Source organism: Pezoporus flaviventris, unplaced genomic scaffold (assembly GCF_033815535.1).
Source record: "Pezoporus flaviventris isolate CSIRO_AGI_PZ_B2104156 unplaced genomic scaffold, CSIRO_AGI_Pfla_v1 ptg000021l, whole genome shotgun sequence".
In the NCBI taxonomy this organism is placed as follows: Eukaryota; Metazoa; Chordata; class Aves; order Psittaciformes; family Psittacidae; genus Pezoporus; species Pezoporus flaviventris.
The window spans coordinates 5,913,189-5,938,032 of NW_026892569.1; the positions used below are offsets into that span (position 1 = coordinate 5,913,189).

The 24,844-nt window shown below is 43.9% G+C and overlaps 1 protein-coding gene across 5 annotated transcripts in view; it reads right to left on the reverse strand.

The window, feature by feature from the left end:
* Positions 1 to 1,050: 1,050 nt before the first annotated feature.
* The window catches only part of LOC133270533 (monocarboxylate transporter 2-like), a 41,952-nt gene continuing 18,158 nt past the window's right edge, over positions 1,051 to 24,844 (reverse strand). For all 5 annotated transcript variants that reach the window (XM_061455814.1, XM_061455813.1, XM_061455812.1 and 2 more), the window contains 3 exons: positions 11,507 to 11,650; positions 5,848 to 6,723; positions 1,051 to 3,014 (listed from right to left, as the gene is read on the reverse strand). In XM_061455814.1, coding sequence (XP_061311798.1) covers positions 2,722 to 3,014; positions 5,848 to 6,723; positions 11,507 to 11,650 — 1,313 coding nt within the window. In that variant the 3' untranslated portion in view covers positions 1,051 to 2,721. The remainder of the gene's footprint in view (positions 3,015 to 5,847; positions 6,724 to 11,506; positions 11,651 to 24,844) is intronic.

Here is a 24,844-nt window from a genome sequence, read left to right on the forward strand (position 1 = left end):
TGCTGCATTGATTAGTGGGATGTGATCAGAGATGTGAACCTATGGTGGGGCAGGAAGCAGGCCAGCCACCATCGACAGCCAGTCATAATCACCACAATTGTATTAAAACAGTCTGGATTCCTATGTGATAGAAATAGTGTCGTAATCTTAAAGATGGTATATAGTGCTGTGACAGGAGGCTGAGTAGGTTAAATGAAGTCACTGCTCAATGTTAGAAGACTTCCGAATCTGTAAAGAGCCACTTATCCAATGTAGCATGGTGTCTCTTTGCCAGAGAATTTGTATAGATAGCTGGAAAGAAAGCCTTTTTATTGAAAATATTATCTGTATTAACAAAGTTTTATGACCTAAACAGCTTGTTTTGGGTTTCTGCTAGACAAAGAGCCCTACATCAGCTCTCTCAGTAAGGACAGCTGAGGATCTGGGTCATTGTGCCTAGAATTAACTGATACAATCTGGTGGGAAGGTATGAAAATAATCTTGTCAAATCATTGTCACATCATTCTCAGCTGCTTTGAGACTCATGGGCCCATGCAATTGCAGGTGTGGGTCAGGCTGGCCCAAACCATTGAGGATGGCAAAGAAACTGTGTGGCACACAGCTACTGGTGATTGGCCTGGAATAAAAAGCTAAAACCATGAGCTGTATTACCATGTACATGGAGCCAGGACTAGAAACCATATGAGGATAAATTCCTTACTGAATAGAAAGGCAGCATTACCCTACACATCCCAATGGGCAAATGTAAACTCATTTCATTTTCTACAAATATTTTTAGTAAGTAGAAGAAAGCTCACAAAAGGCAGAGTGGAAAATGCTCAGGACATGCTTTTTGTTACTGCAATACCATAGATATACTTGACAGAAATGAAGAGTATTGGAAACACAGCAACAAAAGCCTAAGTATATTGTTCAGATTTTTTTTTTCAGAGAAAATACAAGATAAGGATAACATTTAAGTCCTCCTGAATTCAGCAGGCAAAGACCATTATTCCTCAGTGAACAAAAGATTTCAAAGAAAAGATTTTGTACACAGAGATAGAAGTGATCAAATTTTAAGAGTACAGTGTATTTATGAAAGTATTTTTACAATCCATTCTTTGCATACAGTGGCATGATAAAATACTATCTGATCACATAGTACTGTTACAGCAGAGAAAAATCAGATTTGGGTGATCTGCCTGAAGAGTTCTTCTTTTTATCCAGTCACTTGGAGCTAAATCCACAAAACACTGAGGATTCAGCCACGCGATGCCATGCTCAGCATCCATGGCTCTTGGGCAACAGCTACTTATCGTAAAACATATCACTGCTTGCTGCTAGAATCCAGATCTTCCCAGCTCAAAACTATCACCACTGAATAAGAGCTTTCCATGTGGCTTCAGCTCCAGCTCTGCATCACTAACCTGGGGAAACTATTTCATGCACCAGGACGGCATGAAGCCACCAGGTATTCCAGTGCTAGCAATAGGGAGGTGTCTAACCCGGCCCAAACAAGGAGGGGAGGCAGCTGTGTTTGGATTCCCTCCAGGGTGGATGCAACACAACCAGGGTAAAGAAGTATGGCACAAGGTCACAGCTCTAAAACAGTGTTTAAAATCATTAATCCCAAGTAATATGAAGCACAAAGTAAGCAGGCTGGATTGCAGATAGGGCTGTGGTTTAATGTACAACTATCCATGGTATTTCCCCATTTTCTATCAGGAGGGTACCTGTGCTCGGCACCCAATACTTGTGCTTTCAGGTACCTAATCTGGGGCAGTGAATCCCATTTCAGCTCTGGCATGCCTCAGCATTACTCACCAATGTAATGATGCCCATAGCTCCTCTGTGCTTCAGTTTTCCATTGTATGATTAATTAATAGTAACAACACTTACTGCCTCACCAGGGTGTCGTAAAGAAAAAGCATGCTAAAAACAGTAAGGCACTCAGATACATAATAAGGATTTTGTAATCTCCTAAGGAAAACTTTAAAGAACTGATCAAATATAGTTCAAAGTTTAAGCCCTCTAAGACTGAATTTCTGTCCTAGATAATTTCAGCCCTGGAAGAAAGACTCCTGCAGCATGCTGGCCTTGTTATGCTGGCATCTGCATAACATCACCTTTATCAAGGCATTTTGCTAATGCAGAGGTCCCCGAGAAAGTCCCTGGTCAAGCTATGACGAGCCACGTTAGTTCCTTCCTAGCATGCTCTGGCCAGAGGAACAGGCTGCCTTGCTGCCACCTAATGCACAGATATGTACTGCCCTTGCTCTGCTCACGCAGCTCTCTCATGTTGTATTTAAAATGAGTGTAAAGTCTAGTTTACATTTCCATGAGCCAGAGGTGCAAGGCACAGTGCAGCTGCCAGTGGAAGGCAGCACCATATCCCTGGGATGATTCCAACACTGCAGCCAAAGACAGTCAAAGAGTTTTGACTGCATGGTGGGAAGATCCAGCCACCACAGTACTCAATGCAAAGCCTGTTAGGCTGCTGGAAGAGCTCTGCATTGATTTTGATGGCCACTGGCCTTGCACTACGTAGAGGTGTAGTACAGATACTGCACTGTGTCCTAGCACTTTACAATAAACCAAATTTGTTTCTGTTCTGGTCTTCTACAACAAAGAAGAGGAAGTACACGGCAGAACATAGAGCAAACTTTAAAAACCTAGCGTGATTTCACAGCTGGCATCCACTTAACCCAGAAATAATATCCCATTCAGCCCATGAAAACAGGTTTAAACCTCCATTATGCCATTCACTTCCTTCTTTGGTCCTTCTTGCTCCTCTCTCAAAGGTTCCAGCTCAGGCCCATCCTGTGTGGTTTCTTTGATCCAGTTATTTCTGCCTTCATTTTCTGTCCTTACAGTTTTAGGATCCTCTTCTTTTGCTTTTCTCTCCTTTTCCTCCTTGGCAAGCATGCGATAATTATAATAATTCATGATGAACAGAAAGGTTCCTGCCAGGACCATCACAACTCCACATTTAATGAACATGTATTTATAGTCCCCAAAGGTATCGATAAGCGTTCCTGTAAAAGATACATATTAAAAAAAAAGGAGCTTAGAGATGAAGGTAAGAATATTGTGGTTTAGGATCCTAAAGAACACCCTTGTGGCTTTTGGATAAAATAAGACATTCTCCAGACTTCTGATCTCTTCCATAAATATTCTGATCCTTCAAATACTTCACGTGTTCCACTATATATCCTTTGGGTAGCCAACACTGGGATAAGTAATACTACCAATAATTTGTGCAGTTAAGTAGAAGGTGACAGGAAATCTACACTGCAAAGTCTGGACTTTTCAGCACATCTACTTTTCCCATGCAGAAACTAATCCTCTCATCACAGAGACAGTCTTTCCATTGACTCTGGTGATCACCTACAAGGATGTTCATTTGAGTTGATAGCCATCAGGCTGACAGCAAAAGCATCAGCTTTTGGGAAGACCTTCATGAGATAGCACTTGGCCACTCAGTCTCATTTTACACTCCTGACAAAGACCCTCCAATTTATTCCACCACTGCTCATTCACCAGCATTAGAGGGGACTCATCTTTTGGTCACAGCTGCCCTTGCTGCATCTATACTCATGATGTAAAGATGAAAGGGCACTGCGTGGAACTGGAAAACATTAGTTCCAGGGAATGCAAAGATGATGCTGTCAATGTCAGATAATTTCAATGCCAAGACAAATGCGACAGGTTCTTCTCAAAGGTTAATGCCTCTGCCATGGAGTTGTAGAGTAATTGAAGGGAGAAGGCTTAATTGAAATGTCACTGTTCTCCATTATGTCAAAATGTAATGAAAATCTTACTGGGATTATGATCCTGAGCATTAATTCCATTTACTGGTGCAACACCAACCATTCTTAACATCCCAAATCCTAATTAAGGTAAGACCGACTCCTAACCTGGCCTTCACAGTACAGATCAGCCCTCCTTGAAACCAGCCCATCATCCATTAGCTGTCTGACTTCTTGGAAAATGTTCTCCTCCTTAAAAAGGAGGGACCTTTAGTTACTTCCTGACTGAACCCTAATGTTGAAACGCTGATGGCCAATTATGCCACTTCATTACACTAACAAAGGATTTTATGGCCACCAAATAGGTTTCTTGATCACAAAAATAATCGGTTTTAACTGGTTTTGGCCATGATTCTTCCTGAATCATTCCTAGGTATCTTGGAATATCTTGTCAATGCACTGGTTTTCATGTGGTTTTCATGTTACTGGTGAAACATCAACCAAATGCTAATTGCAACAATCTTCCCTTTTCTGCTAATCAGGATGACCTAGAGGTCTCCTAAATGAGTTTCAATGAGAGTTTTAATGAGCAGAGTATTGGAAAATTCAACAGTAGGATCGTCTTGCCTCTTTTCCTTTGAGAATAAGATAAAGTCATAAAACACACTGGGAACAATTTACTTAGTTCATTAAAGCAGAACCCTGCAGTAGGTTATTAAAATGCCAAAGAGCCAATAAATTTGCTGCTTATTAAAATGGTGGGGAAAAAACCTACAAAACTAATAATCCTGATTATGGCATAGAACAGTTTTAGCCTCATTAGCAGTCTCTGGTCATTAACCTAATCTTCCACACAGAAAATTGTATCATTCAGAAAACAGTCATTTTGAAATTGTATTTTCTTTTGTTTGTCATTAATTAAATGAATCAGTAAGATAGCAAGAGGATACAGCTGCTTCTGTCACACTGGATGAGCTACATGGCAATATGAAGAATTAAATGGCTCTGCAAAATGTGTCATACAGAGTATCAGCCATGTCTCAGTTTTGAATCTAGGAAATAGATTTAAAGGGACTTCTTTCTGTTCATTCTTTACCTATATTATGACACTGTCATATCAAAAGAATTAGCAGGGTTTAACTTTCACACATCTGAATACAGAGAGCACACACAAACTAATTCAACTTTTTTGCATACTTAAAGGTGACCAGTTTCCAAACTAGTTATTCAAACTTTCATACAGGTGATATGCAAATTGCAGGACATATACAGATATGACAGTATCTGTACACTGAGATGATGTCACCTATAATGTCATTTATTTCATAGCCAACTCAGATCTGATAAGGACTTTACTTAGGCCAAATGCCACATTCAAATATCATTCAAATTCAAAACCTATGTCTTCCAGACAAGGTGTGCTCCTTGTAGAAAAAGAAGTGAGCGCATGCTGTAGAGGGGAAGAAGCAGAGGCTGTAAAAACGACAGAAGATCACTGTTCCCACTTACCTTCAGATGACTGTAAGCCCTTCTGGAGGTTCAATATTGTCAGCATGGACCTTTGAGGGTCTCTGCCTGTTGATACTTTAAACCATCCCATCCAAAGTAAACCTTTTTTTGTTATGATTTTTGGAACAGCCTTATCAATCTGATAGATTTAAGGCTGTGATGATATGACTAAATGTGATTATATAATAACTAAAATCCATAAAAGGAAGTACTCAAAGCCTTACAGACAAATAGCAAGGCTGAGGTTTGATTCAACAAGAGGATCTGTTAGAACTGTTGTGTTTTACTGTGCTTAAATGTGGAAGTTTTGCAACAGAAGAAGTCTCCAGGAGGAGTCATCTGGTGTTGCAGAAGTCCCAGTCCGCAAGTTCAGTTCAAGTAGTTGAAGGGATCAGGAACGAAAAGATCACTTCCAAACTGTTGACTTCAACTGGAGGGCTACACAGGAAGGAGATACCTAAGACCTGCCACCCCTGTTCAATTACTAGTGGAAAAATGGTGGGTGGGAAGCAGAGAAAACACATTTAGAATCACTTCTCACAAACCGTGCTTGCAAGACTCTAAATGTAAGTGACAACCCAGTGGGAACAGAGGAAGAAAATGCACTCACCTCCAATAGGTGGCCCCAGCAGTATTGTACAGCACTCTGCAATGGTGACCAGGCCAACAGCGCTTGTGAACCGGGGAGCTCCCACGAGGTCCATGAGTGTTTCAAAGAGCATGGCACAAACCATGCCAAAAGCCAAGCCAAAAAAGACAGAATAGATGACGAGTCCTGTGTAGCTCGAAGCCAGGGGGCACAGAAGGTGGCACATGCCATTGAAAGCGATGGAGAAGCTGAAAAAGTATTGAATCCGTGGCCTCACCCACTTGCTGTTTGCAATGATGCCAGTGGTAGGGCGGGCAACTATATCCACGATAGCAAGGATTGAAAGGAGGAAAGCGGCTGAATATTCATCAATGCCAATGTGCTTTGCATAGGGTGCCAGAAAAATAATGGGGGCAAAAAAGCCCAGGAACATGAGCACGTTTCCAATCAAGTAAATTAAAAACCCTCTGTGCTTAAAGAGAGAAAAATCAAGGTACTGATTGATTTTTTCACAACAGTCCCTGTCTCCTTCCTCTTCCGTTTTGTTCTTCATGGGCAGGTTTGTGGGACTACTCATTTCCATGGCATCTTCAGTGACATCTCGTTTCAGAGCACCCTTCCCTTCCACGGTCACCTGAGTTTTGACTGATGTTGTGCCTGGCCCAATGGGTCTGAAGAGAGCTCCTGCCACACAGCAGTTCAGTAAAATTGCCCCAAGGATTAAAAAGCTGCCTCTCCAGCCAAAACTGTCAAAAAGGAACTGGTTGAGAGGAGCCAGGGTGCAAAGCATCACGGGGCTCCCTGCCATAGCAAGGCCGTTTGCAATGGGTCTTCTCTTCAGAAAGTATTTCCCTATCATTATCACTGATGGCTGGAGGTTGAGAGCAAGGCCCAGTCCTGGAACAGAGAAAAATAGTTGAGACACAAAGGAAGATATGAGACCCATTTATCCTCAGCTCATTGTTTAAGGCAAACTTATGAGCAATTGGTTCACTGGTGGCTCTTCAACATGGTAGTCTGGATACAAACTCTGCTCAAAATATCCCTAAGCTAGCGTGTGGGTAATGAGATCCCAGGAAGACACTTGCAGTCAGAGAACACTCCTTCCTCTTGCACAGCAAATCTCTTGGGTGGCAAACTTATCACAAAGAGTTTGCTTCAGAATAAATTGAAACTATAACTCTCAGTGAGTTGGTTTTGTCCAAACACAGCAGCGTTGCTGCAGGAGAGGATGGATCTATTAAAAAACAAATGGCAGCTCCCAGTTTGAGGAAGGTTATTGTGGCTTGGACAGCGCTAACCACCAAACCACAGCCTCCTCAGGTGCATCTTGAGCTAGCACCCCCTTCCACATGTGGTGAGCACCCAACACTGCTGCTGGGCACAGAAAATAACATCACCCTTATCAGCCGCTACTAATGTGGTGGCATGAGGAATTCAGGTCTGATGCAAAAGATGAAGAGGTCTGCAAGTACACAGCAGAACAGCGACTGAGGATGCTAATTAAACAGGGCCCTAGAGTGTTTCTTTAAATTAGAATTTATTTTTATTACACTTGGATATATAAATGGCATTACAAATTTGCATTGCTAATTCAGTTAGCCAGCTTCCCTTGCACAGGTGAAATCTGAAGGCAAATGCTATCACGGTCTCAACTTTCTGTGCTTCTGTTTGAGAGCACTTGCCTGTAACAATCTCTTCTTTTCAAACATTGCTACAATGTGCAGCATTTCCTTCAAAAGTTCAATTTTCAGAACTCCATCAAAAAGACATTTAAAAAGCATATCACATATTTTCCACCCTATCATCCAGGAAAGAATGAGCCCCATTAGAACAAAGCAGAAATGTAATCCTTGAAGTGATTATATCAGATATATCAGTGATTGTAACATGAATCCCGAAAATAGGGTCATGCAGATTTTTCTTGTTCATTAGTCTATATAATTAGTTTGTTTAACTGTGCAGTACATAATTAGGCATATTGCTTTACAGGAGAGAATTTAGAAAGGTCAAGGTCCTCAAAATTAATTAAGGAACACTATCATTAGTCGCTGATAGAGCACAATCCAACTGATGCAGCAGAACTCAGCTGATGTTGGATAGCTTCGGTTTGAATGGTTTTACAAAATTATGTTTTTTACCAAGTCCAAGATTCTTTAAAAATAAATACTTGGAGGTTTGCAGCATTAAAATAAATTGAAATGGCAACAGATTAAAATTAACCTTGATATGAAACATATTCTCAGCATGAACTTTTCTAGATAGTCCATTTATTTGGTAGGGCATATCTTTGGGAAGTACAGGCTGCTCATAATGCATAAGGGGGCAAATTCATCCCCATTAAAGGGCTGACCTGAGGACTACAGACACAAAACACAGCCATGGTTAGAGAAAACCCTTGATGGTGCTCAGATACAGGAATGCAGCTATTTTCACCTGAGAAGATGCAGCACAGTGGATTAGAGTTTGCTTTATCTCCCTATTTCCCATGCTGGTAGATAAGGGCAGAAATTGAACCATCATTTCCACAGAATCATTTTTGGTAGGGACTTAGCACATGTCATGCAGAGAAGGAAAAATCAGACGCCAGCTTGCTTAAACAATGATCTACTCCATTTTTTTATTATATGAACATTAATTTGCCAGTCAGACAAATCTAATTTAATATTACCTCATGCTCTTCCCATTAATTAAATTTGGAGAGTTTCAAACTGACTGACTGGAATTTCAATTTGCTTTAAGCTTTTGTCTGACTTTAGTTGGAAATATTTATATCCATTTTATTCCAGTTTTCAGAACTACAGCAGCTTTTCCATAGCTGAAATCGTTACTCAAATAACCACATTTTCCCCCCAGGGATATGACAGAAAAGCCTATTGATGGTGTTGCATGAACAGAAGCAAGCCTATGCCAGAAGGAGCATCCCTCCCTGGATTAAATACATCTCCCTCATATTAGAAAGAAATAAGTGGTGCTACAGGAGTAAGCTGTGTAGCTATTGATCTTGTTCTTAACTTATTAGCAAGGGAAGATTCCACAGGTATTTCAATGCTCAACACTTATGGCTAAGGCAAAACCTCTAGTCTCATTAGTCAACATGCTTCACCCTAGATTCCACTTTATTTCATGGCTGTCTAATTGGTACAGATGGAACTAAACTCTGACCAGTTGTTATTGCCTTGCATTTAGCTTTGAAATTTGCTGCTTCTACCTCAGACTTGAAGAAGGGGTTGCATGCCTAAACACCTATTTAATGCACCCAGGCTGGCATCTATCCAGGTCAACAGCTTGCAAACCCCATTTCTTTTTCTAAGCACTATAGGGAAACACGTGAGGAAGAGAACATGGGTTTTACAGCGTATGCAAAGTGCCTCGTGCAGCCCACAGCTCGGTGCCATCAAGAACAGAGCTGCTTCAGAGCAGCAAAGCCTCATCCCTGCTCTGCATGCAAATGGAAAAAGACATAATCAAGAAAGCAACTGAGACTTCTGTGTCTAATCCCTCCACTGTAAACAGATACTTCCTGCTCTGCCCCTCTGAAGAGATTGCTATTAATATGCCAAAAGCATAGGACTGTGGCAAAGACCTCCTAGTAACAAGTATCTTGTTTTTATCTCCATCCCTGTGAATTACACAAACAGGGTCTTTCACGTCAGCCTGTTTCCTTTTCAGGCTGGTAGGAAGGAGGCTAGAAAGAATGTGATGTTTACAGGTTGCTTTCCAGTCATTGCAAATCATCTTTACAGAAGTCTCTCTCCACTGATGCTGTCTCAGCTGCATGATGAGCAGGCAGCTTCATAATTGCCCTTGAATGCTTCCATGTTAGGCCTGACCAGCAAAAGCACTTCAAGTGCAATTAGAGGCATCAAGCATGTTAGCAGGATTACAAGCATCTTCCCTTCTCTGCCAAATTAATATTCCTTCCCCAGCTCACACACCATGCCTGGAAATGATGGGTTATTAGCTAAGACCTCATCCATACAGCTGCCCCCATTCAGCAAGCAGGAGGAAAAGATGTACACAACAAAATATGTGCTTTGCTCTGAGGAAATATCACAGCATTAAGCACAAGGAGATATGGGGCTGTTTGCCCTGTATCCTTTTGATGGCACAAGGGTTACATGTGTGCATCAAGCACAGCTCATACTATCAGCAATCTGGGGTGAGCAATGGACCAGATTTGTAAAGATATTAGGGAGCAAAGCAGAGCAGGGTGTTCATAAATCCTAGGCCCATTGGAATCAGGCACAGAATTCCCTCCTGGCATGTTTTTAGATAAGTATCTTTGAACATAGGAGTTAGTGTTTTCCTATAGCACTGTTCCTTGCCTGAGCCCTTCCGCTTACCAAAATGCATATATTTTTAGCAAAGGATTTATGGTTTCCATGCCCTAATCCAGCATTAGTCAACTTGCTTGAGGACATTTGTTTAGTACAGAATGATGCAAAGCTCATGCATCAATAACTATTGAATTTATTCATGGGAGACATTGGTTATTTTTATTTCTCATTGCTTTGTTTATGGAACCTCTTTCAAGGAATCTGCAAGATTTAGTCATTCAGTAATAACACAGTTTCATCTAACTGCAGTGACTCTACTTGGAAAGATTGAGTTTTAGGAGAGGGAATCCTACACAGGGATTTATTCTCTACTGCATGGATTTAATAAAGCAATATTGGTGTAGGAGAACAGGGTGACAAACTTTCTGTCCCAATTTACTTTGTTAGTGGTTGGTTTTATTGATTTTAAATGTTGAGCTCGTGCTTTTCATGATCAGAAAGCAGCAGCACTTAATACAGCTGCAGAGAGATAGGGAACACTCATTTAAACATATGCCTTGCAACCTCAAAAGCAATTTTGAACTCATTGTGTCATGTTTTTAGGCAGGTGTTCTCAGTGCACTGGAAGGAACAGTGGATGTACCTTAGCCAAAATAATCAAACAAAAATGCTTACAGTTAAGAATCTATAACTCAGGTTGGGAACTCCAATCCATCTACCTTTAAAAGCAATAACCAAGCACCTGCAGGCTTTCAAGATGCTGGACTGAGCCTATGCCTTCTTCTGTTTAAGTTTCCAATATGGAAATTCATATTTCGGTACAGACAATTCAAACTGTAACTTCAATAAGGAAATACAGTCTTATTTTTTCTTAATAGGGAGAATACTGCATCTTTTCAATCAACTCCAGTAGTTATTATTTTCAGATAACCTCACAAGTAGACAAAGCACAAGCAAACACCTGAACTCTCATTTCCTGTATCTCATGGAGGGAAACAGAACACAGTAATATAGGAACACAGGTGCTTTCTTCATAGTCACAATTCTATCTCGAAGGGCTCGCCATGCCCAGGGCAGAGCGCAGTCAACCTTCATTCACTTCAGCAGGAGCTGAGGGCACTGATGGCCATCCTCACCATTGCCTCCAGCCAAGAGTGCCCATCTGCAAAGAGCAGATCCACTGCTGTGATCCCACACGCGATGTTCAGGAGCACAGCACTTAGCAGGGGATGTGCTCTTCGCTAAAGCTCACCTGGAGCACTTAGTAAGAGAGGGCCCTTGTCCTACCAGCTTTTTATCTCACTTCCCATTGCGTTTGGCTGCAGTTCCCAAGTGTGAACACCCCAAGCCACCAGTTGTGAACCTCAAGTGCACATGGAAAGGAGATGCTTTGTTCTTACCTGTAATGAAGCCCACACAGATGTAGAGCTGCATGATACTGGTGCAGAAGGCAGCTGAGACCATCCCAATGCCACACAGCAGGCCTCCAAACATAACCACGGGTCGGCTGCCATAGCGGTTTACTAGAATACTGCTAATGGGACCTGGGGAAAGAGCACAGAATGGTCCTTGAGGTAGGTATCTTCTGACAGAAGGGCATGTTTTACACAAAGGAGGTTAAAATCTGCAACATCAGTGCCCCCGAGATGCTGCTGACAGCTTCTAACATGACTTCAGGAAGAAAATGGAAAAGGAGAGAAAGATGATCCACACTGTGTGGAGATGGCAGCATGTCCCGTGCCACACTGTGTCACTGTTGGTGACAGTTCCTGCCCTCAGGACTTTCAAGTGTCATCAGAGAAGGCAAACAGCAATACCAAATCAGGTGAACACATGATCCCAACATAGGGCCTCCTTGATTTATTATGATGCTAAACCATACACACAAAGCAGGGGTTCATATTACTAGGCTGATATCATGAGTACTGTTGCATTTTTAATGCCTCTATTTAATGCAATTCCAATAGTGCTGACCAGAACTGAGGCTTCAGCAGAACAGTTGTTAATTAAATCTTAATAGCAGTCTATGTAGGTAGAAATGGTTTGGGATGATGGATTACCTAGATCTCAAAGGAATCAGTTTGGTCTTGCATTTATGTAAAGAGGTGGTGCAGGACAGTGCAAAATTAAGGAGGAGATAAATGGCTTAACAAAGACTGCACACAAGGAAAGCAAGTGCTGAAATCTGAGGAAGTGAAACACACCAGCAGCTTTGAGTGGTGAAGGAAAGAAGGGAGGTTTTGTGTATAGTAGTCCCAACTAGCTGAAGGACTAGTACAAATCAGAATCAGAGAATAATCTATGTTGGAGGGACAATGAAGGGACTAAACTCTTGCTCAAAGAAAAGCTAATTCTGAAGGTAGATGAGGTTGAGATGTCAGAACTAGGGAATGAAAACAGAGCAGGAAAGAGTGGTCCAGAAATCAAGCTACGAGATGTAAAGAAAAGATTCTGTATTCCTCAAAAACCCTGAAGCAAAATGCTGCAAAAAAAAATGCTGGAAATGAGGCAGGGGGCTACAGGCAGCATTTACTATCTTATCTTACCTGACTGGTTCTGGTGCTACTCAGCAATGGTGTTTCAGAGCCCAGTGTGCCTGCTTGCCTTCATTCCTGCCCTTAGGAACAGCCCATGCTGTCCACATACAGATTACTGGAAACAGCTATTTTAAGCTCACAGGCATCTCTGAAGAGTTGACTGTGGGATCCACCTCACTGCAGAGCCAGTCAGTGGAATATTTACTTTTGCTTAAATAATCTTAGCCAGAACTAGTGCCAGAACTTTTTCCAGACCTTGCAAACCATGGCACACAGGAATGAGACCCAAAAACCCCAATATTCCCTGAGCATGGCTGAGAGCATCTGAACAAGTTCTCAGCTGTTACAATGTGCAAGAATAAAAACCAGTAGATGTGACTGGTTTAATATAGAAAATGGACATATAAAATACTTCCCACTAGATGTCTAAGGTCAAATCATTCCTAAATGAAATACACACAAGCACAGTCTTAACAGCATCCCTGTATCTGCATGATCTGAGCTGGTCCCATTGAATACACCATTCAATTAACATCTATGTGAGTGTATAATTCCACAGAGAGCTTTTTGTCCTAAACCAGTGACTGGATTCACATCATGCATCTTTTTGCTGCACAGAGCACTACAGAACCCAGTTAAGTTCTGGAGAAAGAGACACATACATCTGATCAGCACAGCAGGAAAGGGACCCCTTTTCTCACTGAGCTTTCCCTGGTCAGAGCTTGGACTTCCATCATGCTTGAGCCAGCGTCAGCGTGTCCTTTAATTAAATAGATCAAGCCAGTGTTCCTCGGAAAGGCACCAACATGTTCATCTGCAGCCTAAGGGCACACAACTCTTCCATTTTTCAATTTTCCACATGTCCATATTTCTCCAGAATCAATCTAATTACTCGACTAATAAAATATGGTTTCAATTACCTTTTTCCACTGGAAGAGGGCTTTCACATTAGCCCTAAAAATACAGGATGTCCCACCATGGAGCAGAGCATTTAAAGCCCACAGGATTCTTGCTAAGGCCCCTCTCCTACTCTGACACAGGACAGATCGCAGGGAAAGAAGCCCCTGCTATGAGAAGTCAAGCAAAATGTTCATATATGTTCTACTCTTGCAGCATCCACCTGGGGAGAAGGGAAATATGGATCCACAGTGCTCTCACCCAAGTCCACAAGCTCTTGTATTGGTTTCACCCATCAGTTAGGATGGGTTTGGACCATGACAGCAGATGATGAACTGGAAGGGGATGAGGGTGGGATACATTCTGCTCTGCTTCCTGGCTATGGAGACAACCTGGGATAGAGGCTGGAGCAGATGAAAGCAAAAATTTGCATCCCAACCACTGGCTTTACAAATGGGGGTGTCACTGTGGCACCCCCCACAAACATGCAATGTCCTCAAATACATCCCAAGACGTATTTGAGCCAAGAGACTACAACTGGTCCCTGCTGTTGTATTGTGTGATCTCTTGGCAATGTGTTTCAGCAGTGATCTTCAGCAAACAGCCTTCATCTCCTGTAATGAGCATTGTCAGTTTTACAGGGGGATAATCAACACCACTTGTTTTCCAGTCTGGGTGGGAGAGCTGTGGTCTCAAAGGCATTACCTGCCTGGGCTGGGCTGAGCTCTCAGGGAACTGTGATGAACTTCAGAAGCAACATCAGCCTTTCTCCTTCACAGATTGAAACCTTACATCCAGACACAGTGGGCCTGCTTTGCTAAAGACACAAAGCATACAGGATCACAGCACACTCTTGTGAGTGACAGCATTTGATCTTCCTGACCAGCCTCACCCACATAGGACTGAGGGTTGGAGACCTTCAAGATACTGAATGCAGCCAGTTAAAGGAGAAAACAGTAGCAGAGCACTGGGACTAAACCTTTCTAGCCATCAGAGAATCCACAGCAAAGGCCATGATGAGCACTCAGCCTGCAAGGAAAGCACCATCTAGACCATCCCATGCTTTAGGAGACACCAGAGAATCCAACCCAAGGACTCAAAACAATTGGGAAACCAAACTTCCCTGAGCTGCTGCTCACAGGCCAAAGGTTTTATAACAGTCCTGAGCAGACCTTTCAAATGCACTGAAGCAAATGCGAAATCACATCCCCAAAATTACTTCCACTCAAGTCATTTGGTCCTACAGAAAATCATAGGCTTTAATGGAGCAGCCTTTCAAAAGCTGTCCCATCTCTCAGCAGAAACCGAGTGTGTGCAGTATGTCACATAGCTGCTGTGCACACTTCAGCATGCAAACCCTGCCGGTTTGGGCAGGCACATGAAGCACAGACACGTGCACCTTCACCCTGCCCAGACGTCTTCACTGATCAGCATCACACCCAACAGATGTAAATGCACCTCTCCTGCCCTGCTCTGCCACATGCCACCTGCAGCATATCTCTGGCAGGGGGCTTATTAGCTATCAGACATTAGATAACTTCAACAGCAGCCTTGTGGGGAGCTCTGGAAAACATCAAATAGCTCAAGTCAGGGCAGAGGAATTAAGGAGAGGGAACAACAAAGCCCACAGCTTTGGGAAGTTGTGGGAAATGGGAAACACGATTACTGCTTTGCTTGCAGCTATTGCACAAATTAAAAGTATGACAGCCCCTGGAAACACGGTGGAATTGAAAAGCAGGACCTGTCATTTACCAGTTATTTAGCCAGCATAAAACGAATAAAGATGCTGTATATTACCACACAGAAACCATTTACAGTCACAACGTGTGCAGCTTAGATCCCAAGGCACCTTTATTTGCTAATACCTGCCTGGTCAAATGTGCAGAAACCACAGGCTCCCTTGTCCTGGCACCCAAGCTAAATCATTCTTCCTTCCTGCGAGCCAGGAGAAGCCATCAGGACTTGGGGTGACTTTTACCTCTTAATTTACAGAGACAGGTGAGGACAGCGCAAGCTCTCAGAAAGATGATATTTACCTGCCTTCACCTTGCAGAACCAGCCACATGAATGCTGCCCGAGTCCCTGAAAAGTCATAGCAAGGAGCAAAAGCTTTCTCATCTCCAGTGCACAGCTTCTCTGGGATCAGGGCTAGTGTCACCCAGGTAGCACTGTTCCCACAACCCCACCACCATGTCACCACTGCAACATCTAATGAGGAAATTAGAAGTAAAATTTAATCATCCCTTTGTAACCAAATGCATTTCAAGGACAAGGTGCTTCACTGCAGGAAGAGATGGCACTTCCACCCACCCAGCCTTGGGAAACAAGGCAGCCCCTTCCACAAACCAGCAAGTGGTTTCTTCCCTCCTGACCAACTTCCAGCCATCATTTATCACCTATAACAAAGAGAGATGCTGAGCCTCATCCTGCTGCTGGCTTTGTTGAGAGCTGTGCCCATGGCTCCGCACCTCCTCTGGCTCACAGGGCAGTCCTGGAAGGGCACGTGGTCTCCGGTGGGGCTACCACCATCCCCACCGTCAAGGAAAGAGCAAGGAAAGCCCACTCAAGCACTTCACTTTACACCCCAATCCCTTGCAGAACAGGGTGCACACAAGAAGAGTTTACTGCAGTAAAACCCTGCAGTCAGGAGAGCAGCAGCTTACAGCAAATATCCCCGAAAGATGTAGCCGGGATCATGGCATTCCTGACAGACTGATGCAGTGTAAAGCGCTATCCTCAACCCATATAAATCATGCTGGTTTAGTGCCTGTCCTGTATAAAGCCTCTTTCCTCATACCTGTGGCAGATTTCCATTTGTTGTTAGCTGGTACATGAAAGGCCATGTCAAAGAAGCTGATCTTGGTGGCAAGCAAAACATAGCAGCTCGCCAGTGGGAAACACAGCAAGCCCTGTCTCATTTATTAGCTTGTCCAATTACTTCTCACCTTGAGTTTTGCGTTTGTAGAAGTGAAAAGGACCCTAAAGAGGAGTTTGCAAAACCATAAAGAAAATGCAGAATCCTGTGGTCTCCACAAAGCCAGGCCATTTGTTATTTATTCTTTCTGAGCTGCTGAACTATGATCCAAAGAAGATCATAATACAGAGTTGGCATCTAACAAGAAATATCAATCCAGACTGGCTTAAACTTTTGCAAGTACAATGGTACTCAAAAAGTAGACACCTGAATTGCCTTTCTGTTTTCCTCAACGAGCCTTATGAATCTTTTATGAGCTGCAAAACTTCCAGTGGTGGTACAAAACGCAATATATTTTTAACAAGGACTAAAGCATTCTTCTCTCCTGTCTGACAGTATAGATGTATCTATATATCCTTTATTTATAAAGTTTGGTTTGTCCTTTTTTTTTTTAACCTAATTCTAACAGAATTATCCCTTTTTTGGTGGAACTTGGGTGAATTCTTGCTGAAATATCTCTGTGCAGGGCCTTCAGAGCAGCAGCCGAAAGCTGAGACTGAAAGACTCATCCTGTAACCCAGGGGCCTCCATGCAACAGGGGGTCTTCCCAGTTTTCACAAGACTGACCTTCTGCCAGTGTAGAGTGGCACAGAGCCATTGCAAATGCTATACACCTGATGCTAAGACCATTTGATGGCCATGCAGATGACAGAAGAGCAACCCTGCATGGACCCCAGTGTTGGCAGATTTGGGATGTCGCCCCCATTGCTGGGGCTGCAACACACAGCCCAGCTTTTCCCGCTTTTCCACAGTGACAAGTGGCTCTGAAGAGCTGTTCCTGCAAAGGGACAGCGGTCAGCACCAAAAGAACTGCCCAGATAGTCGATGTTTTTCAACTGCTGTTGGTATACGAAGGAATAGCATGATATACTAAGGAATGCAGCACAACATGACTGGCATTGACTATATGGAGTCACTGGGGACGTAAGAAGGAGCAGAGCATACTCAGCTGGGGGGGGTGGGAATCATTTATACTGATAAAACAAAGTCTATTACTATACTAGTAGTAAAACGACAGGAGCAGGCCTGCAATTTCCTCAGTAATAATCTCACTCCCTCGATGGAATAACAACACTGCCTTTGGCCTTGTAATTTATTCACTAGGGTACCAGCCCATTGTAACAAAGCAACCTCCTCATTACCCCACAAATGAAAGCAAGTGCCTCCATGTTATTAACACACTGCCAGAATCCACCAAGCTCCCGAGGCAGAGGGGATCAGCATCAGCAACCAGCACTGGTAATGGTGCACAGCCCCAGAAAACAGTTCTAAAGGCAGGGGGAAGGGATGAGAGGGTTCAAACCTGCAGCTTTTCACTCTTCTTCCTTGCTAGAAGACCAAGGGTCCAGGACCTGGATGGTCATGCACTTAAGTGTCACCAGGGCTTGGAGAACAGCTGCTCACTGTAGTCCCACAGTAACTCAGCTTACTGCATGTGCCAGTTCCAGATAACTAGACAAGAGCTGGTGGTACCTAGTAATAACAGCATATTATTAGTCCCAATTGGTTGGTATAGATGGTTTGCTTTGCACCTGCAATGGCTAATGAGCCCACACACAACAGGCACCTCCTCAGGCAGGGCTGCTGGAAGCAGGATGGCCATGCACAAGCTGGAGGACAAGCAGCAGCAGCAAACAAACACCCCAGGTGACTATCATGGTATCAAATACCTCTCTGCCAGACCCCAAAGGGCAGCTTCCAAAGATCTGTTCACCCCCAAATCTCCCCGATGCTTTCTGTTAGTATTACTTTGCACTGCAGATAATTTTTAATAAGGAGGCTGAAGTCCAGCATATGCAACAGCAGCTCCACCAGCTAACCCATCACCAGAAGATGCCTCTTTCTTCCTTGCAGGTGAGGAAAATGGTGTGTACATCAAAGGTGCTGGGTCTCAGTACCGTGTCCAGCTCAGAAGGCAGTGGGTGTAATGATCTGCTGCAGAAACCAACCTGCATCCTCCAAGAAAGGACCCTGACCTCCCATCAGAAATATGCATTTGCCACAGCAGCATCCTCATGTTAAAAAAGAAAAAGGCAGATGAAGCCCAAGCTTCAGAAAAACAAGTGTTCTCTCCTTGATCCAGCAATCCCATCTGATCAGTGCCTCGGCATTGCAATTTCCACATCACACAGCTGACTCGCACTGCTCCTGCGGCACATAGAGGAGCCACAGGCCAACAGCTCCAAACCTGGGGCTGAAGCCAAGGTCCTTCGTGTCACTTTATATTTAGTCAATTAAATAATGGCTCCTGTAAGAGGATGGTGTTGCAGGTGCCTGTGCTCAGTGGTTTCCCTGGGCTGCTGGTTTGGATCTCCCCACACAGCAGATCACAGCTGCTGACCTGCAGAAGGTCATGGCTTCATGGGTTTCGAATTGCTTTCCTATGGTTTCTTTAGCTAACCTCTTGCTTTGGCAGGACTGCAGGCTTCTATCCCTGCTGGCATTTGAAGCATGGCTGCAGAACACGAGTTTCCTACATGGCTGAAACACCTATTCCTCAAGATCAGCAGCTCTTTGTTACCGGTCTTAACACAATTGCTCTATTGGCAAATTAGCCGCTACCTAGCCATGCATTCCAAAGGGCTTTATCTACCTCCTGGAAGCTCTACATATTTGACCAAGAGACCAGTTATGCTGGAGAGTCATCCAAGGGCAGAAAAGCTGCAATCATAGAACGGTTTGGGTTGGCAAAGACCTTAACATTATCCAGTTCCAACCCCCTGCCATGGGCAGGGACACCTCACACTAGACCCTGTCGCCCAAGGCACTGTCCAACCTGGCCTTGAACACTGCCAGGGATGGGGCATTCACCACTTCTTTGGGCAACTGGTCCAGTGCATTACCACCCTCACATTAAAGAGCTTCTTCCTTATATCTAACCTGAACTTCCACTGTTTAAGTTTAAACCCATCACCCCTTGTCCTATCACTACAGCCGTTGATGAAGAATCCCTCGCCAGGGGAGTGGATTATAACTTAGTCCTGGGCTTAAGACCCACCTGTGAAGTGTTAACACCACCTCAACCAAAACTCTGCGTGTTCTTCTTCCTAGTTCTTATTAATCTTGGGGTTTATTAAGTCTCCCACATCCCTATTACTGCTGCCTGGTGACCTTGCTGGCTCCAATGAAGGGCGAAATGATAAAGCTTTGTGACCAAGTCCACAAACACAGAAATATTTCACCTGAAGCTATAGTGCTATTAGAGCTCTTAAGTAGAACAGGGTTATTTAAAAAAATAAAAAATAGAAGCACATATGTGATGACCTTGCAGGGCCTGAGTGCTCTCTAAGAGTCAGGAAAAGTATATGAATCTGCATCATCATCCATTACAGAAATCAAATCATTCCTCATCCAGCTTTCTTAACAAAATCCATGATTGTAATGGTGCTGCTACCCTGGGGATTGCCCCAGTGTGGAAAGATGCCTTGTTTCAATAACACAGGGAGGCTGATTGACTCTTGATGGGACTCCAAGAGGTGATGATGATAAGCAAAAGGATGTAGCCCTGCACAGGGCAGCTGAGCAGTGGGTACACAGGGAGCACCTGACCAAGCTTGGGCCACAATGGCAGGATGCTGGATATCCACCCTGGATAAACAGAGATATTCCTTTTGTTTCAGCCCACACATCTGGAAAAGAACATGCCTAGGGAAATACTGAAGAAAGCCCTGCTTGAGAATTGTTGTTGAACCAATGCTGCAAGCACATAACTAGAGTGAGCTCGTACAAGATACACCACTGCAAATACCACCTGTCCTCCCCTTCTTTCTCCTCTCTCATACCCCTCACTCAGCACTAAGGGCCACTGTCACTTTTGACACCCTCAGTAACTAAGGCATCTCACAGGATGGTCAGAGACAGCACAGGAACTGGATTTCCTGAAAAGATCAGTGAGCAGATGGATGCACACCGAAGATCCACGCTGCAGGTGTATCAACTGAGCATCTCCAAAGGCAAACCGAGCCAATCCATTTATTTCTCTGCAGAGTCCATGCTATAGAAAATGATGGGAAGCCCACAGTGCAACAACTTCCCAACTCCTTGTGCACCCGCAACCTCGTCCCTGATAGTGTGAGGAGCAGAAAAGGCCTTGACTCTGTGTAAGCCCTGCTCAGCAATCACAAACACACCTGAATTATCAAGGCTGTTTTCAGCACAAATCCAAAACATCACCCCAAACTAGATACAATGAAGAAAAGTAACTCTACCGCAGCCAAAACCAGTTCAGTATATGCAAACTTGCGCCTTGCAGAGACTATTTCTTAAACCAGACAACGGCCCTATAGGCTGTTCCACACAGACAACCTATTTCTCGCGCCAGCAGCTCTCTTCCCCATAGTGATGGGGATACCCACTTGTTTGGAACACCACACACGGAAAATCCACTGCAGAATGCTGGGCAATGCACAACACATTATTTTGCCCTAACCTATCACCAAGCTTCTAGCAGGTAAAGCCTCTACCTATCGGGGCACATCCTACCTGTTGTTTGTTGCCCATCAGCGATGTCTGAGCCAAAAGTGGCTCAGAGGCCACACTTCTTAAAGTCTGGGATGGACTCTGCTACCCACATATTGCTTGTTCTTTAAAAGACCCCACACCTCCTTTCCTGTGCCTCAGTGTCCCCTTTTAGTACTGATACTTCACAACCAGTTGCAAGCATCTGGGATGGGTGAGAGCCTTGGGAGAGGTCTTCTGGAGGCAGAGAAGGTTTTGATGGAGTCCAGACCAGGCCAGAAGAAAACATTGGCAGTTTTGATTAAGTGAAAAACTGCAGAATCAAGCTCATTATTAATACAGCTTTACACTGCTATATGTTGTAAGGTGCTTTCTAAACCTGTCACTGCAATTTATCATGCAGCAGTGTAATAAAACACAGCTATAAAATTTTGGATTAAATGCTCAAGGTCAATGGTCGACTTTCAACTTCCCAATCTCTTCCTTGCTGCTTTAGCAGGTGCCATATTAAGCAGTTACAAACTCTGGGAGTAAGTTTCTTTGAAGAAAAGATGCTCTGTTGTGGAGCATCTCCAGAATTAAATCTTCAGCCATTTCATCTAATTACAAACCAATAAATAATAAATAACAGGAGTAATAAACACTGACTGACTTTGGGATAAGGCTTTTGCTTCAGAAACGCTCTTTTTCCTTAGTGCTTGCAAAAGGTAGCTCTCTGCTCCTGTCTGAAAAATAGACAGAAGGTGATTGCCCAAATTTAATATACATTTGGATGGGTAAAACCAGCCCCTTGGAGATTTTAGGGGGAATATTACAGCAGCGTAGAGTGAGACTGAGACAAGGACTCCACTGCACTACGTTCTGAATGACAACAGTGTACGGTCCTGATGAAACTTAGCTTTATATGTAAAGAGGCAACAGAAGCAGGTCGTATTTACATCTGAAGTGTACACAAACATGCACAAGGCTCAGCTGCACAGCAACTGCAAAAGAAAGAGTGAGACTCTTCAAAATAATGGGGGAAAATAAGATCAGATGTCCCCTGCTCCAGCCCCAGCTATTCACACTCAGCAGCTGAAATGATTGTGTCAGGAGCTAATCTACGTGTTTCACTCAGGTGACTCCTGTTGTTTCATTACAGTGATGACAGGAGCATCCTCACACTCACTCACTATTAAAAACCCCTGAAAATGAGGATATTGTCCTAGATATTATTTTCTCTATTCTGGCACATGTGGCAGAAAGCTTACTGCTCAAGCTCTAAGTTGGCTATAATAAAAGACATTACTTCTTCCTGCAATCCTTGACTCTCTCAAAGCCTTAGAAGAGACCATAACAGCTACAAGAACATTGCTGCTATTAAATTAGTGGCATCAGTATTCCTTATTTTTAGAAGGTTTGGCTGCTTCCCCTGATGTTGAATAGGGCAACTGAATTACCAGCAAATTAATATTGTTTATCCTTTCTTTTCTGGGAGCTTAACAGCCTCCTGCTTTCCCCAGGTACTGATTATCTCCAGAAACTCATCTGTGGCCTAGTTTGAAATGTGTCACCCTAGAAAATGGGAGAAGGGCAGCTCAGTTTGGCATTGTGAGTGCAACACACGGCCCAAGTCAGGAGGTGTGAAGGCCAAAGGCTTTTGGTTTTGTAATTATATTAGTTGAGGTTGTCTTCCTCAACAAAACTCATCCCTGTACACTACACAAGACCTCGGGAACCCTGGTGTTGGCATAGCAAAGTCCAAGGAGGCAGTTTGCAAAAGGAAATCCTGCCAAAGGCATGCAGGAGCATGATGGGCACCCTGCGATGCTCACATGTTGGTGTGTCCTTGTCACCTCTACAGCCTGATACCTTGTCATGGTTTAAGCTCAGCCGTAAACCAGCCACGCAGTCCCCGCTCACTCCCCCCCCCACTTTCGTCCCCCCACTCCAGGAGGGATGGGGATGAGAATCGAAAGAATGTAACTCCCATGGGCTGAAATAAGAACAGTTCAGTAACTAAGGTATAACACAAATCACTGCTGCTACCACCAATAATAATAATAATGATAAGGGAAATAACAAGGGGAGAGAATACAGCTGCTCACCACCCGCCAACCGCTACCCAGCCTGACCGAGCAGTGATCTAGCCCTTCCGGGTAACTCTCAGTTTACATCCTGGGCATGATGTGCTGTGGTATGGAATACTTCTTTGGCTGATTTGGGTCAGGTGTCCTCTCTCTGCTTCCTCACAGCTTCCCTTCCTCCCTGGCAGAGCATGAGACTCAGAAAGTCCTTGGTCAGTCTAAACATTTGAGTAGTAACTAAAAATATCGGTGTTATCAGTGCTATTCCCAGGCTGAAAGCCAAAACCACAGCACTGCACTAGCTACTAAGGAGTAAAATATGACTGCTACTGCTGAACCCAGGACATACCTGGAAGCTGAGGTGCAGCTGAAAGCACCTTTAGGGAAAGGTGATGCAATCTTCCTTCCTTTTCTTTCCATCCATTTAAGACTCTGCTCTGTAATACTTTTCTCATTTGGGGTAAGGAATGAGCTCCTAGCTCACACCAAAAAAAAAGTGTAAATATTGCAAAACAAAACCCTTCTTTATCAGATTCATAGGTTTCACCCTGCAGGATTTGGTCAGGGAAAATCAATGTTCCCTTGTGCTCCTCACTCACACACCTCCCAGCTTGCCCTCCGCAATGGGAAGCAGGGAATTGTTGAACATGAATACTGCCGAGAACTACAGGCATCCGATCACAAAGTCCAAGCTATCCACTTTACTGCACACTAATCTGTTTTACTAGTTGTATTATAGTGACAGAATTGTTTTCTGCAGCCTAGTTCAGATTAAGAAACTGGGGGATAAGACACATTAAAACTTCTGCAATATATATTGCCAGAGCCTCAGCTGGTACAAAACAGCTTCCTGGGGGAATTCAGCAAAAAGTGAAGGGCAGAAACAGTCTCGGCTGCTGGTTTTCAGTTTGAGTCTGAAAAAATGGAGCTGCTCTGGTGCTACAAGCTAAAGCTTCAGGTGGTCACTGTAAATCTGCATCCATGCTGTCAAAGTAAAAAGAGCTGCTCTAGTGGAGACTTGGGATGGTTCACCGAGTGTTTTCAGAACACAGATATTTGCGCTATTTATGAAACACAAACATAAGCTCTGTTACACAGCAGCCAAGCCTAACAGCAAGTCCCTACACAAGGAGCATGCCAAGGAAATGAGGGACTATCACTTAAGGGTGTGTGCAAACAAAAGCTGTTGTCACTGAAAGCATCAGACCCTGCATATGCTGCGGGCAACAGCTGCCCAGAGCTCCTAGGGATAGAGGGGACCGGCTGGCTTGGTCAGTCCTCATAGGACACATCCTGTGCTTGGATGTGCCTCCCCATCCTGAGTCCTGGCTCAGAGAGCCACAGCACAGGCACACAGCTGAACGCCGGCGATGGGACAGGAACACTACAGCCTCTCCCTAAGGCCAAGCAAGCAAACAGCAGAGCCTCTGCACGCTTCAGGAAAGCTTTTGATCCACATGCTTCAGGGACGCTTTTTGATCCAAATCGCGGCCATTCAGTGCTGATGGAGGTGAGGCAAGGTTGGGGCTTTCCTCTCATGGCTGTGATGCCCACACCTGACACCAGCAAATGCACCATTCATCCCCTCCAGCCCTCAGGCCTGATGCTTCACATAGGAGATACTCAACACCCCAACACGGCTCCTACATGGCTGTAGACTGCACCCCCCTGCACCTCCACACAGTGACAGTTCTACCTCACTGCTGATATGGGAAAGGAATGGGCAAGCTATGGCAATAATTACGTGGTTTAATAACACCACTAGTTACACAGGACTATGTTGAACGCTTCCTTTGGCATTTTTGA